General features: G+C 33.8%; 1 protein-coding gene across 1 annotated transcript in view; it reads right to left on the bottom strand.

The window, feature by feature from the left end:
- Positions 1 to 17201, bottom strand: part of alphaSnap (Alpha-soluble NSF attachment protein) — a 159212-nt gene that overhangs the window by 46196 nt on the left and 95815 nt on the right. Inside the window, exon 5 of the mRNA XM_089093233.1 lies at positions 8868 to 9059. Within this exon, the coding sequence (XP_088949359.1) occupies positions 8868 to 9059 (192 nt within the window). The remainder of the gene's footprint in view (positions 1 to 8867; positions 9060 to 17201) is intronic.

Genomic DNA, 17201 nt, shown 5'->3' with positions numbered 1-17201 from the left:
GGTAGCAACATTAAAACTTAAAATGAAAAGAGGGGAGTTGTTCCTTATTCAATACTTCGCTCTCCATGCTAAAGTTTTTTTATTACTTAAAAAAAACCTTATTGTTCTAATTGACCCATCCTTGTGTTTAGGAGGAGACAATCCCCCTCTTATTTAGCGGAATTATGGAACGGTATTCCGCTGGAAATAAAAGATGCTGTTTCAGTTCCGTCATTTAGATATAATTATAAGAAACATCTTCTTTCTACTAGTACAAATAAATAGTCTTTAGGAGGAATCTTTCTTTTATGTAGTGTACAGTGCCTTTTTTTTTTCTTTTTTTTTTACAGTTTTTTTTTTTGTCAATTTGTTTTTTTTCAATAATTAGTAATATTATTTTTATGAATATTCGAGTTATCCAGGGATTAAACTTAGTCCCTATAGATCATTGATCAGTATTTTTTTTTCTTTTTTTTTCAAAGTTTGTTTGTTTGTCAATTTGTTGTATTTCAATAATTAGTAATAGTATTTGTATGAAAATTCGAGTTCACCAGGGACTACATTTAGGCCCTAGGGATCATTGATCAGTCCCTGGAGTTGTGTTTTATTTGTGTGTTTATATTGAATAAAGTCAAAGTTCAAAGTTATACGTATTAATTTCTTTTCCTTATAAGTTTTAATGTTGCTCCTTGCTTACCGTTGAAAAAACAGTTTTTTAATTTAATTTCTGATCGTTTTTAATTAAAGCCGGAAAATCCAGCTCCCCTTCCACGTAAAGATCCTCAAGACAATTCAATCCCGGTAAAAATTTCCCCCGGACAATTACCATTAACATCTCCACATGTAAAATTTAGTCACCAAAGAGAAAGTAAGACAAATAAAAATAATTCTTTATAGGAATTCTGGCAAATTCCCCCTGAAAATTTCACCTCCCCACCCCCCAGTAACCTACCTCTCCAAGGAAAATTCTCCCCGTGGAAAATTCCCAAGAAGAAAATTCACCCTCCTCCCACCCGAAAATCATTGCATACTTGCCAACAACAAATACTATACGTAAACTGTGATAAAATTTCATAACTTAAGGATCTTTCCCCAAGGGCTGTGAGGGGCCATGTGATCTCCAAAGACACAATTATTGGATTTTTCAACTATGCTGAACAATATGGCTATCTCAAAATTTTGATCGAACGACTTTGGCGAAAGAAGGGGAGTGTGAGGGGGGCTAGCTGCCCTCCAGTCTTTTTGGTCACTCAAAAAGGGCCCTAGAACTTTTAATTTCCATTCGAATGAGCCCTCTCCTGATATTCTAGCACTACTGGTGCGATACGATACCTGAAAAAAATATAATAGTAATAATCTTTCTTTTGGCAAAATTCACAAAAAATAGGGTCTACAGGACCCCACTATAGGGGACTCTCTACAGTAGGGTCCTCGGATACGTTGAATCTGAAGATGTGATTTTGATTAAAATTCCTTGACTTTTAGCGGGAGGAGGGGGGGGTCTTTCTTTTTTGGAAAATCAGGCAAATTTCATGTTGCTTGTAGCCTTTGATGGGTAAATTTGAACTTAATGAATCTTATACTTTTGGAATCAGCATAATAAGCAGTGTTGCCACCAGACCAAAAAATTTCGTAACGTCCAAACTCTTAAAAACGTAACTTTTGATAGAAAAGTCTCCTTTCAAGGCAGAGTGCCTTAATTTTGCTATCAAGAGGTACTTAAAGGGGGGAGGGGACATTGTTGCCTGTATAATTTGAAAAATATATTTTTACGTAAAATGATTAAAAATCCTCCCTCTAACTTTTAAAAGGTGCCTAAAAAGTATATAATAACAACAATTCATGCTTCTTTACCGTCAGGAAATTCCTATTTATTCAACTGTCAGTGCTGCTTCCAGTTTACCTGCACAACAGAAAGACCCCCCCCCCCCCTCCGATGCGTGTATATAATCCCAGGCTACTAGTTTGTTCATTTTGTTGTTGCTGTTTTTAATTGCCATTATTGGTGTTTTAAACCAAAATTTGATGAGAAATATGTACAAGATAAAAGGCAAATCAATAAACACAGGACAATTTAGAGTTTTTCGGAAAAGAAGATAACCAACTACATTTTTTTTGTTAAATTTCAATAAAAACGGTCTTAATAAATCCAGATTCTTAAAAACACCCAAAAAAATCATTGTAATCGCTCCCTTCCCGCCAAATATTTTAGATTGGCTCGGTCTCAGTCTCACCTCCTCAAGCTTCAAATTTACATCGCTCCAACATGAAGATTTGAGCAATTCCGAGTCTCAGAGTTTTTTTTTGTTTTTATTTTATCGAACAAAAAATATTTCAATCATTGTCTTCACTTCTTATACGAAAAAGAAGTTATTTTCCATAAAATGCCTTTTTCAGTTTGTAATTTGAATCGTTACTCCCAACCAAAATAAAGCAAGAAATAAAAGAAGAGTTCATAAAATTCAACCCCAAGAATGTTATCCTAAAGCTGTTTTTACCGGTCTCACAAGTCCAGGCACGTACAAAGAATTTGTATGGGAGGAGGTCAAACATAAAAACAAAAATTAAACTCATTTTTAAAAGGAACTAAAAAGTAGAGAACCATCCTTTTTCTCAAGAATATATGAATATAATCGAACATGAGGGGCACAAAAAAGCATTAAGTTTTACATAACATAAATACCAAATTTGCCTAGGTGTTAAATGCAAAAACAGAAAAAGTCGATGAGTTGAGGAAAACAAATGAAAAAGATCAAATTATGCAAAAACGTATCGATTTTTTTGCCAGAAATTTGCACTTATATTTATAGATTCTGGGAAAAAAAAATATTTTTAAGATTTTAATTTTTCATTTGAAAAAAATATAATGTCTCATCCAAGATTACAACCTAAGTTAACTCAGCCTCGAGAAGTGCTCTTACCGTTTTGCTATAGTGTTAAAAGTGGGAAGTAACTGAACATTCGGAAGTGGTTGAAAAGCAGTTCACAAATTAAACAAAAATTGTGTGACAAAGAAATAAATGGAAGATGGAACAAAAGAATCAGTGAATTAATAAAAACGAACTGGAAATGATTTCATTAAAAAATTAGGGGGGATAATAAAAAACCTATAATTTAATACAGAAATACCGAGAAATTCGAAGAAATTTACGTTTTCAGGGAGTTGGGGCCCCAGTCCAACCTACGTGGTCTCTATGAATCAGTTCTTAAGTAAACTGTAAGCCTACCCTATACATATACAGGACTGTTTATCTTCTTCATAAAAATGGGCATTAGTCTAGTTGTCTTTTTTAAAGCCAAATTTTCATTGATAGTCCTTTTCTAAAGAAAACATGATAAACGCACGAGCAGTACCATTAAATTCTTTATTTTATACTATTTCCAAATATCATGGCTCCTTTTCTGAAAATACACCCACCCCCCTGATGGTCCGCGATATAGCCTTAGGAATATATTAGAAAAAATCAACCAAATAAAATTCTTACTGTAAAATATGAAAGAACACGAAAGAACATAACAAGAAAGAATGCCATCACAAGATTCGACACAACGATGAAATATATTTATACAGTTATATATGGGACCTCAGATGAAGAAGGATGTATAATGTCAAAAAAGTGACCATGATATTTGGAAAAAAGTCTAGCATAAAATCGAAATTTCACCCCCTCAACTGACCCACCCCCTCCTCAATGCTTAGATATAACCGAAAAATGGCTCATTTTTACAGTTTCATATATTTTGCCAATATTAGCTGTTCAAAATCCCATATAAAAACAGCAAGTTTTGTATATAGCCTGATATTTTGTCCACCCAATAAGAAGGAGGGAGGGGTGAGGTTGTTACGCAAAGAATAATATTATCATCGGTACTTGTCAATTAGCTGGTACACACGCAAGATAGATGCTAAGGGAAACTAGTCAAACGGGTATCAGTCAATAGAGAATTGGATCGCAAGGCGTGGTTTCTCATTGCATTTACAATATTTAAACTATTTATTTTTTTTGGTTTAGGGGGTGGGGAGTACCTAGGTTAGGTTACGTATTTAATATATACTATGGTTTAGCCCCCAAACCCCTAATGTGCAAATATATAGCCCAATTTTTTTCTAAACTATTATATTTCATCATATTTTGATCGTTTTATTTTTTTTTTTTTTTAAGCGAAGTGGGTATTTTCTCATCCTAATAACTGAGTGATTGTGTGATAAGATTAAATGACCGCGATGTGAAAGATTGCCGATACTCATGTCAGCGTAATTAAAATGGGAACAGCGGATTTTTTCACTGGGGAAACAAAAATAGATTACTCAGAAAATTTGAAACTTGCTCATTATTCAAAAGCGTAACATAATTGTAACATAAATTCAAAAACGCAACAGAAATGTAACATTTTTAGGACCGTAACGTAAAACGTACCGTTTTATTTAAAACGTACCAAAAATGGTGCGAACGTAGCCTCGGTGGCAACCCTGATAATAAGCCGATTCTTTGATTTATCTATTGCTATGAAAATTCCGTTTTTTAGAGTTTCAGTTACTACTCAGCTGCGTCGCTCCTTACTTACAGTTCGTTATCACGAAATGTTTGAAAACGGCAAAACTTCAGAGATGTGGATTTTTCAGAGAATACCCGTCTAAGACGAATTAAAATCTAAAAGCTAGATATTCAATTTCACATAGGTTTACTCTCTGAAACAGCCTCCCGGACAGCATTAAGGGCTCTGAATCGGTTTCATTATTTAAATCCCAAGTCAAAAGGCTTCTCCTCAGTCGATATGCAGGATGAGAGAAGGTTCCTTGTAAGTACTATATATGTGAATATTCCTTTTTTTTTTTACTATGAGATTTAACTAGTTAATTAAGTCACTTTGCACAGGTCATTTGACCTTCTAGTAGTGGCTATGTTTATTTTATTGTTTATTATTTTTTGTGAATTATTGAAAATAAAGGTATCATTCAATCACTGACCGTTAGAATCAGAGGACTGAAAAGGAAAAAAATGAAGAGTGTTGAAAAGCATTTATAAATAAAAAAAACCTTAAAAATTTAAAATAGTATTAACCAAATTAAAACTACCAAGCTGACACATCTAGCTCTACTCTCAGTCGGCTGAAGCTGTAATTCTGCTGTATTTATTTGTATTGATAGAGATTAACATTTATATAACTTTTATCTTACCAAACAGTTTTTTTGGCCGAACTAAAGCAGAAAATGGCAGAAAACTTGCTAGTCCTTTAGGACCAGAAATGACAGAAAACTGTTGGTCGTGCTTCGGAGAAAGGCCGTACTTCGGAATTTTTTTTTAATCTTGCAGGTTCCTGCAAGTGTTCTACCTGAGTATTTTCACTGGATTCTCTTCAGCCAGTTCCAACCTTGTACACATGAAGAGGGCTGAGCAGTGGGCAAGTTACCCATCCCCAGAGTTATTTTTTTTCTACAATGGAACATCTTGATGTTCCATGTACCTCTGAAGACACTGGTTGTCAATGATTTCTTTTATAACAAAGTCCATAGTGCACCGCCATGGTGCTGCTAGCCATGGCGTACCGCGACTAGCTGAAGATATTACCGCAACGCCACGGCTGCTAGTCTTGGCATTTGCATGATTACCGGCTGCATGAGTAGTTAGGCCACAAAAAGGACAACAAATTTCTTGAAACAGCATTGCTTAGTAAGACAACGAGACCGATGGGCTATTGTATTAATGTATTTATTTATAGCAAATGTATTTTTATATAAATTTCTTTATATTCAGCACACTTTTACTGTGTCATTGTAGTTCATGGGCGCCAACAAGCTGAATTTTAGGGGGAGGGGATTACTTGGTCTAATCGGCACTTCCAATGGTTTATAGGCCTAATAGAAATCTAAAGAAAATACATATATATAAGGTAGAGTCCTTCAGCCAGGGGGGGGGAGAGGGGCTGGAGCCCCCCTCTGCCCCCTCTCCATATGGGCGTCCATGTTGTAGTTATTCTCAATCTACGTAGTATTAACCCACGAAAGCATCTAGAGCTGGCGCCTTGTTGGATTTACCACGCACAAGCTTTGCAAGAAGTCACCAACCCCTGTATAGGGAAGATCGGATCCAAACAGAGCAGCAAATGTGAATAATGTCCAGTTATACTCCACCTTTGGGGACCTTTCACGCTCGAGCTTTGTAGGAAGTCGCCAACCCCTAAATGGGGCTGACTGGAGCCAAACAAAACAGCAGCTGCATAATAATAATGACCATCAAAGTGTTTTTTCACAATTGAAAAAAAGTTTGGAAGAATAGGAAGATAAGTCTGCGAACCAAAATTAGAATATTGGAAGCAACAGTGATCACAGTGGTTAAATATGGCTCTGAAGTATGAGCTCTCCGAAAAACGGACGAAGATTTGCTAGATCTTTTCCAGAGAAATTGTCTACGGATTGTTTTGGGTACCCAGCTGACTAACCGCATTTCAAACAGTAGTCTGTACGAAAAGTGCGGTTAAATCCCACTTTCTAGGGCTATAACGAGAGAAAGGATGAGATGGCTAGGGCACGTTCTACGGATGAAGGATGACATTGCCAAAGATTGTCCTCTTCGGCCAACCGTCTAGGGCTGAACGGAAAGCAGGTCATTCGCAGTTGGGGTGGAAGAATGTCGTAAAAAAAGAATTAAGGGAAATGGTAACTTCCTGGGAGGGTGTAAAGAGGGAGGCTTTGAATAGATTAGGATGGAGGAGCGTGCATAGCTGTATTGGCCTCAGGCGGCTTTGTGCTGAGGTGAGTTGTTAGTAGTAGTATTTAAACTCCATCCCACGGAATGTACCGCGCTCAAGCTCTGCAGGAAATCGCAAAACCCTGTATGGAGCTGACGTGGACAAAACAAAGTGAAAATGCATAATTTTTATTTAAACTATATCATTTTAAAGCTCTGGCATCTATGGTATTCTTCTACTTCTTAAACCGCCACTTTCCTCGATCAATTCAAGTGTTTTTCTTCAATCCCCTTTATTAGATATTGTCTTTCATAACTTGTCTCATTTTACATTTTCTGTGACACTTATTGCAAAGCACGAATTGAGGGCTTTATTTGTTCAAGTTATGGTTTTCAATGTCCTATTTTTTTGAAGCTATAGAGCAAAGGTGTCAAAACTCTATTTTTTGGAAGACCTTTTTTCTTCAAATATACATTTAAGGTCAAAATGTCATTAAAGGCTTTTTTTTATTTTACATTGAAAAAAGTGATTTAATTTTAAATCATCAATCGAATCTCAACTGCATTACAAAGAACAAAAAGGGACAGTGTTTTGAATACTAGATGTCTTTTTTGCTTCAATATGCGGCAAAAAGAAAAATAGTGCAACACTGGTGATGCAAAGGTGGCGGCACACCTGGATTGCCGAAAGTGGTGGAGCCAGTGCAGTGTAAAAATTAAAGTGGTGCAACACTGGTGGAGCAACAAGTGATGCAACACTGAGATTGTGAAAAGTAGTAATGCCATAACAAAAAAGAAAGTGGCGAAACACTGGTGGAGGAACAAGTGGCACAACACTTGGATTACAAAAGGTGGTGCTGCAGTACGGCAAACAAGAAAATAGTGCTACATTGGTAGAGCAACAAATGGCTCAACATTTCGATTGGGAAAAGTGGCGGTGCCAGTGCAACAAAAGAAAAAAAAATCCCATAGACTTGGAGCCGATTTGGAGCCGAAACATTCTCAGTTTTTTCGTTGCTCATTCAGTCAAAGGTCAGCAGGTGTCCTGCTTTGGGACACCTGCAGGTCTAGCAGGTCTAATCTCGATCAAACCAGGCATATTTAAACCTTCATATGTTCATTTTCCAGCTTTTTCCCTCTTGGGTTGTAAAAAAAACATCTTTTGGTCTGCTGTTAAAGGAGTCAATGCTGACAAAAACCAAATTAATATTACCCATTACTTAGCACCCTCTTTTGCGGCTACACGATATCGCTTTGCCCCTCAGAATGTGTTTTTTTTTATTTCTTTATCGTTTATCCGTAGTGCGTTCGCGCTTCTTATCCGACAAACCCGATTACTTATCCTTAGCGTTTCACGAGCGTTAGTAGGATTGCTACTTGAAACGGTCTGGATTAGTTGTTGTGTAAGTTATATCTGCTAACCCTGGAAAATGCAGATGGAAAAAAATATGCTATGTTTAAATTACAGTATATGGGATTAATGTTTTTATTCCCGTAGTTGCCTATAGCATTCCAGTTGACATGTTGTCGGATAAGTATTTGTTGTTATCTTTTACAGATTAAATCCGGAAAAGTTAGTATTAAGCGGATAAGTCGGATAAAGGTTGCTTGAAAGCACTCCCTGTGTCCTTACTCGACATGTATAAGCATGAGTTATATGCTTAGGTGAAAATGTAAAATAGAAATACTTAAATAGAAAATAGAAAATGTAAAATAAAATACTTAAAGGTACAAGCATGGATGGCCCACCTGATAAGTTGTTTGAGTTTCTGATTAGGAGACAGAATATTAAAATGCTGGGAATTTTTCGGACAATAAAGCAAAGTTTGTTTCTAATATAGTAAGTATTTAAATCTGTAGGCTACATGGTAGAGGTTAGGGCCGTATCCAGGATTTTTTGGGAGGAGGGGGGAGGGGGGTAAAAAGCATTAAACAACCCATCAAAGATTAGTTAATATACATTTTGTTACGTTTTTACCAGTCGGGCAAACATTCGAGGGGGGGGGAGGGGGGCGTTCAAAACCGTAGCCCACCCCTCCCTGGATACGGCCTTGGTGGAGGTACTGCATAAAAACACAGAAGTGTATTTCTATCCAGAGATTTAGATACGAAGCAAGTTAATGGACGAGGGCGTTTTGAAAACCATCCTTTTCACATTTTTTTCTTACATTCAATTTACATAAATAAACAAATGATCACCTTGATAAGCTTATATTCACGGGAATCTTGGAATGCTGGGTACTGTTGTTCATACCTCTGGATGGCTAAGTTAACCTCCAGTGCTGCTTCAGAAGGCTCGGAGCTATTACAAAGACGACAAATAGCAGCTCGGAAAAAGTAATCCTTTGCCGAATACTGGGAAAGCTTGTCATCAAGGGCCTTGGTTGCAACCTATAAAAAAAAATTCCATGAAATTGCGTTCAACATTACAGCTAGCGTAAAGTTTACAGGAAAAAAACACAGAGAAAGTTACCGATAATATAACTTTGGTAAGTTACCACTCAATTGACTTTTCCAATAATATTTTATTCAAGGAGTAAATTCCTCCCTCTGGGTTAGCATTTAAAAACATTAGTATTCTTGGACCCTTTAAATAAATTATATGGTACTTTGTATAAGTTTAATAGAAATAAAAAAAATCGAATAGTACTTTTAGGCAAATTACGTTGAGATTTTTTTAGACAAAAAATAATATTACTTCGTTTTTAATGAAAAAAATAACCTGGAAACAGTAAAGTTAGGGATTTTAGGGGCCCCTTTTTTATAATATGGGCCATAATTGCTTTCTCGACTTAAAGGATCCATTTGGGACGTATTACACTGATCGGACCGTCCTCTGAATGCACTTGGTTTATAGAAACAAGAGGTCCCGTGCGTTGTCTAAAAGATTTTCGATATTTTACAGGAGGCCGAAATATTCGGAGCTTTTGTGCATAATTAATTGTTTTGTATTTCACTGCTTTATAGAAAATTAAAACCCGTTTTTCTTGTTTAAAATTTTTTTTTTTGATTTTAGAGGAGAAGCATTAAGTTTTAAAATCGACAAGCTATTGGGAAACTCCACCGAACGGTTCTTTGAAAATAAAAAAAAGATTTAATGGTTATTAATCAAAATTGTAATATTTTCAGGTTAGTGATGTCTACAGTAGCTATCGACCTAAAACATTCTAGGAAGTATTTTATGGACATAATATAGAATATATAAAAATCTATACATAATATAGATTATGGGAGAGTCCTGGGCTCTCCCATATTGGTGGGCCTTAGGCCGAAAGTGAAATCACAAATCCGGCTCTATTTGTAAAGATCGATCAGAAATTATGCCCGAAAAGATTCACTTGATGGATTTATGAAAACTAGTTACATAGTTACATGAACTATTTTGATAGTCTTGATAGTCTTATTTTGATAGTCTTATCATTGATTATATGATTATCTTATATATGTCTTATCATATATATTATTTTTTTAATAGTCTTATCATTGTCTTACCATTCCTTGTGGGAAGAATCATTACATTTAGCAACCAAGATTAACTTCCAGTGACACTCAGCTGCACTTCTAACAAACGGAGCGAAAGAAAGAATTTTCAGAAATTTTGAAGAGTAAGCAAGAGATTTCTATTCATTCATGAAAATGATCTTCTTGCAAAAAAAAAAAAAATCAGAAACTTTTGGAATTTCTACGTATTATTTGCCCCCATTCAGCCAGCATTAACTGAATTACCTTTTTTTAATGTTCATGATCACTTTCCCAAGGAGCGGTACGGACAAATAGCGGTACGGTATACGCCGGTACACGTAAGAGCGGTATACGTCGCGCGGTACGGTATCCATTTTTAAACTCATTTTTAAATCCTCATCTCACAGTGTGGGCAAAATATTGAAAATTAATAATAATAACGGAATTTCCAGCATGTCAGAATTTTTTCAGTTATGACTTATTTCCGGATTTCTTTTCTCTTTCTCTTTTTTGATTGTTTTGTTTTTTTTTCTGTTTTTTTTTATTTTCGTTTTTTTCGCATGAGTTACTCCACGTATTATACTATTGCATAGTGTGAGTGAGACAATAATAATTATCCCTGAATTTTTTTTCGTTTGTGCAAATGTTTATAGAATAAAATATTTTATTTTTTGACGTTTTCTACGAAATGATCTACTGTTTCACGGCAATCTAAACGAGAACTAATTTCTTCTTTTTTTTCAAACAATCTGTTCTTCTCTTTTTACTTAGCAACCCCTGTCAAATCCACCCATGTCTTTATACCGTAATTGTAACAATCTCAAACAGAACATAAAAAAGAACTAAAACCTATCAACAAAGCTCCCAGGAAAACCTTGTCAAATCGAAAATTTAGTTTCTCTGTTCCAATCAAGAATCAATCAAAGGCGTGGAGACGTGCGTACATCCGTGAGCAAATACATATAAACAGAAAAAGAATAAGATGAAACACTTTTTGTTATTTACACTTTATTTGTCAAAGCTATAACAAGAATGCCAATTCTAATATAAAAAAAAAGAGATGGAACAACCACTATGTGATTTAAAATCAGAGAGACAAATAGTCAATTTATTGATGACGGGGTGTATTTGTCGAAAATTTACGGCAACAGTGTTGCAACATCCTTTTTTAATGCTTGGGAACTTTTTTGGCAAGATTTAAGATCAATCCTTCTGAATTTCTTTTGTTAAAAGAAAGTTACGTAGTAATTTATCTTGAAACTAACAGAAAAAGATTATTCATGCCAGTAAAGAACTATAAAAATCTTAAGAAAAATGGAACTAATGTTTTTGGTTTGTTTTAAAAAATAAAGTTGTGAGACAGAGTCAAATTTTAGCGTAAAGGGCGAGACGTTGAGGGGGGGACAGCTCCTTTCATATAAGGAGTAATTTCTGTTCGTTTTAAATTTTAATGTCGCTCCTTACTTTCAGTTAAAAAAAACTTGTTTTTTTTTATTTCATTGAATACAGGACTGATTCCTCTTAGGAAGAGAATATAATATTTTGCTAGTATTTGAAAAAAAGAGGGTCTATCAGGCCTGCTACTGTGCAAATGACAGTATCCTAAGATTCACTTGCGAAAAGCCCAAGGTTTGAACAGATATCCTAATATACGAATTAATAGTAAGAATACACTTAACGTACTTTTTGAGGGGAATTTCTAATATATATATCTTCCCAGGATCCCAAGTCCAGAACAGAAAAACCAAGACCTTGAGAAAATTCAAAGGAGTGGCAACCCTGGTCTATATTCATGCCCGATGTGTGCACATGTATGAAAGCATATTTTCTTTGATGGGTTGCTGTAAAAAATAAAGTATTTCTGAGATAAATTTTTTCAGCATGAGTTTAAAAGAAATAAAACTAGTTGGGAGTCTTACTAGTTACTCTTTACTTTCATAAAAAAAAATTGTTTAAAAAAATTAATTTCAAGTCCAAATCGAATTTAAACCGGAACCATCAAAAAAGCTTCCGACTGTGACTCGGAAGTCCTAATAGGAAGTATTAAGTTGAGCAAAACCTAGGGCTATACACAGAGTTTCTGGAAATATTTTACTTCTCCACTCTAATTTTAAACTCTACCCAAACTAATGAAACATAGAAAAAAAGACCCAAAATAAGCACTGTTAAATTTTTAAGCCGGCCTGTAGTAAAGGGCTGTAAGCCTCCCGTCCATTATAAACTTGATATTTTTCTTTTACAGGACCACTTCGTCTAGAAGGGATGGCTTCGGAGGGAGCTTAATCAATAGGAAATTGTAAGCATTAGTACAGTTTTCAAGAGTCTAGTGATTGGAGGGTAACCAATCCCATTACCCTTTTTGCTATCCCCCTTCCCTCAACTTCCAAAGATATCTAATAAAAACTTTGAAAATTAAATTTTGAGATAGATCAAAAGACAATATGTGCATCCAGGTTCTAAAAAGGGCGTATCTTCAATATCTCAGGAATGGCTAAGGATATTAAGTTGTAACTTTCAGGGAATGTTGAGAGGGGTTTTAAACTAGATCAAAATGCCCTATGTGTATAAAGGTTGTATAACTGGTACACCTGCAATATCTCAGGAAGGCCAAGTGTATTAAGTTGAAACTTTCAGAGAATATTGGGGAGGGGGTGTATTGGACTAACACAAAACAAACTAAGTGCTCCCAGGTCGTCAAAAGGGTGTATCTGCAACTCAGAAACGGCTAAGAGTATTAATTTGAAAGAGTATTTAATTATTAAAATTTCTATGTCTCTTGTCCACCAAGCAATTTTTAAATTTTAGGCCCTAATGGCAATCGGAGTTAATTCACGTTTAAGTTTTGAGATTAAACACTTAATTTAATAAAATTACAAATATTCCACATATTAAAAAACTTGTTACTTAAAAACGAACAAAGATAAATCTAAAAAAAATATTTTCGATAAAAGGAGTTTCTTAAAGAAGAAAAGTAAAGAGGCATCTTAAAACCTAAGATGAGCGGAAATGAAATATAAATAATTTAAATATTATAATTAAAACCTTAAAGCCTAATAATTTAAATCTAAAACGAACAGAAATTACAATCAATCAATAAATGAAACCCAAAACAAGCAGAAATTAAAATAAATACCCACATCAAACATAAAGATAACAGATACGGCTATGGATGACTAAATGAACCCTAAAACGAACAAAAATGAAAACGGATGATCCAGTCAAAATTAGAATGAACAGAAATTACCACAGAGAAGTAGAGCTACCACCCCCTAAACCTTCTTAAAACCATGGCGTCATTTTAACTTTGCAGAAAATGATATGTACTTCGAGTAGCATTTTTTTTTTTTTTTTTTTTTTTTTTTTTTTGTCCTAACATTAACAACAAAAAATAATATTACAAGGCCAAGCAAGTTTTAGAAACAGGAATGGTGCTACTACCCCTCCCTCATAAACCCTCAGACGGCTATAGTGTCATTTGCGTTTTATTGAAAATAATAAATACACCCACACATATGCCATTTTTTTCTCGTATCTCTATATACTTTCTATCTTTCTTTTTAATTTTTTTTAATAAAAATTGGTATAATACATTTTTTAAACTCTTTCTTATTGTATATTTAATTTCATATTTATACGAAACTTTCCTCGATTTCTTTTTGATGCTACTATCCTCTCTTCCCACAGTAACATAATACTTTCCTCAGACTTCGTCACCAATTCCGCTATATATATATATATATATATATATATATATATATATATATATATATATATATATATATATATATATATATATATATATATATATATATATATATATATATATATATATATATATATATATTCTATTTTCTAATTTCGTAAATTTTAGAAAAAAAAATACAAAAAAAAGCTAGCATCGGCTGCTAACTTCGTTCCAAACTTTTTTCACAAAAGATGGTTCTGAGCAACTTGGCATAAAGACTGTAAAGCAATGATGAAAATTTTTGTCACAATAAAAATATATATCCCAAAAAAAAAACACGAAAATTACAATTTACCAAATAAAAAGTAGGCTGCACCTTCTTAAAACTATTTAAAATTTTATATCAAGGCTAAACTATTATCTGTATACGAAAATGTTCGTAAATGCTTCAAATACAAACGTTTTCAAAAAAATGATTTTGAGAAAAACCGTGAGGGAAAAAGTTAATATTGGTTAAGTTATTGAGTCTTAAATTTCCTTTCTAAAAAAAAATTTATTTTGGGCAAGCGGCTTAGCATGAAGATTGTATAGCAGTGATAAAGTTTATCGTCACAATCAACAATACCTGTCAACAAAAATGGAAAATTATATCTCTCTAAATTATATCACAGCAGATTTCAGCTAAGATGTCCAGGAAGGAAAAGATTTTGCAGTCCAATTTCCACTAGATTTAATTTGAAAACTAAAAGCTTGGAGGAAAAATGGAAAACAAAGACTACAGGATAGGAACGGAAAGCAATGAATTCCAGTTGGTAAGGTTAATTCAATTCCTCAGCCAAGAATAAATACGATTAAAAACTAAAAAAAAATATGCGGTTCCTGCGTTTAATCCATTTATTAACTTTTAAAAAACTTTTCCCAAAAAAAGCTTTTCAATGAAATGCAAAGAGCTACATAATAGAAATGAAGATGAATAGAAATGAAGATGAAATAGAAGATGAATAGAAATAGAAGAATAGAAATAGAAATAGAAGATGAATAGAAATAAAGTCAAATGTCTTCCAGTCAAAGATTTTGCAGTCTAATTCCCACTAGATTTTATTTGAAAACTAACAGCTTGAAGGAAAAATGGAAAACAAAGACTAGAGGAAAGGAAGGGGAAGCAATGAATTCCAGTTGGTAGGGTTAATTCAATTCCGTAGCCAAAAACAAATACAAATATATATTATATATTATATATATATATATATATATATATATATATATATATATATATACATACATATATATATATGTATATATATATATGTATATATATATATATATATATATATATATATATATATATAATTTTTGGCGTCCGATACCGATATAATTTGCCGATAAATTTTCCTCCGGAAAAAAACTTTACCTAAAGTTTAAACCCCTATTCTCTGCCCTTACTCATACTCATGTGTTTCTCCCTGGTCTATTATACACCAAAGAACAGCCTCAATAATTCACTATGGATTCCACAGAATAGGCTATTTACAATAATTGTTTGATTTTCTTTACCTTTTCTGATCAGCAGCTTCTGAGTCCACAAACGAAATGGCGGATATTTGCGGAGGTGACAAGTAAGAGAAAAATTTAATCAAAGAAGCCGGTTTAGTTACATAAACACAAGGTTTACATAAACTCGTGAAAATCTGATTGAAAGAATAAGGAAGAATCCGTGAAAATATGATTTGGTCTCTTATTAACGAATCTATGCTAGGCGCATTGGATACAAGAGTGCAGCTATTCCCTCCTCTCCACCTTACAACACCCCCTCTCCCCCTTAGCTGCACAACTGACTAGATATCATGGTTTTAACCGATTGAATCTTGGATCTTTCACCCACGCAAGTGAACATTCATTAAACAGAAATATAAGGTTTAGTGTATTCTCTTTAGTTGTTATGGTAGAAGATGTACGTTTTCTACACCATGGTCAGACTTAGCACCTGGCTGCCCCCCCCCCCCCAAGGACTAGAAAAACAAAAATTACCTGAGGAATTCTGGTTGCACATAAAGAAGCGGAACTGCAAACAAATTTACAGCTTTTTTTAGTTTTAAAAAGTAAGATCAATCAACTTTTTCTACAATTAAATAAAAAACACGTTTTAGTGCTATGTTGAAAGCATTAATGAGTGTAATTGTGCTTGAGCAGTCATTTTTAAAGTGTTGGGGACGACAAGTCAAACTCTAGCTTAAGAAGGGGAAGATAAAGGAGGGGAGGCAAACACCGTCATATAAGGAGTAATTTCGGTTAGTTATGAATACCACAATCAGGGTTACCCTAAATGTAAGAATAGCTATCACCCCCTCAAACCACAATCTTCAATCTAAAGTTTAACTTTTGCAGAACAATCCTTCTAGAAAAAGAGCTGACCTAGTGTATTTGATTTGATTAGTGTACTTTTCACGATTTATTTATTTAAATCCCTCAAAATCGAGGAGTACATAAAATACATAAATGAATTTACAGAAAATACATATTTTATGTAAAATACATAAAATACATAGTTTTTACTTTTATTTTCTAGTACATTTTTGCATCATTACTGGGAATAACTGGATATAGAATCCTTCCCTCTTCCCTAAGGACTTGAGAGGCAAAATTTTCTGGTTCTATCCTTTTTTTCTTTATTATTTTCGTATACTTTTCTTTTCTCTCTATTATGTTTCTATTCATCTTTCTTTCATAAACTTCCTCATTTAATCTCTATTTTCCTTTTGAGGATCTTTCACTACTCAATGAATTGTCTGGTTCTATTTTTCTTTTCTTTCTTTATTATTTTCCTTTTCTCTTTATTATTTTTCGATTCTTCTTTCTTTCATAAACTTCCTTATTTATTCTCTTTTTTCCCTTTGAGGATCTTTCACTACTTAATGAATTGTCTGGTTCTATTCTTGTTTTCTTTATTTATTATTTTCCTATTCTTTTCTTTTCTCTATTATTTTTTTACTCTTCTTTCTTTCATAAAGTTCCTTATTTATTCTCTTTTTTCCCTTTGAGAATCTTTCACAATTTAATGCATTGCCTGGACCCATTCTTCTTTTCTTTCTTTATTATTTTCCTATTATTTTCTTTTCTCTATTATTTTCCTATTCTTCTTTCTTGAATGAACTTCCTTATGTATTCTCTTTTCTCCCTTTTGAGGATCTTTCACTACTTACTAAATTGTCTGGTTCTATCCTTTTTTTCTTTATTATTGTCCTATCCTTTGCTTTTCTCTCTATTATTTTCCTTCCATAAACTTCCATATTTATTCCTTTTTTTCCTTTTGAGGATATTTCACTACTTAATGAATTGTCCGGTTCTATTCTTCTTTTCTTTCTTTATTATTTCCCTATTCTTTGCTT

The sequence above is a fragment of the Artemia sp. Qi Xiang Cuo genome, chromosome 8 (assembly GCF_049724085.1).
Source record: "Artemia sp. Qi Xiang Cuo chromosome 8, ASM4972408v1, whole genome shotgun sequence".
NCBI classification, from domain to species: Eukaryota; Metazoa; Arthropoda; class Branchiopoda; order Anostraca; family Artemiidae; genus Artemia; species Artemia sp. Qi Xiang Cuo.
The sequence above is the reverse complement of the archived record's forward strand: the minus strand, read 5'-3'. Positions and strand labels throughout refer to the sequence as shown.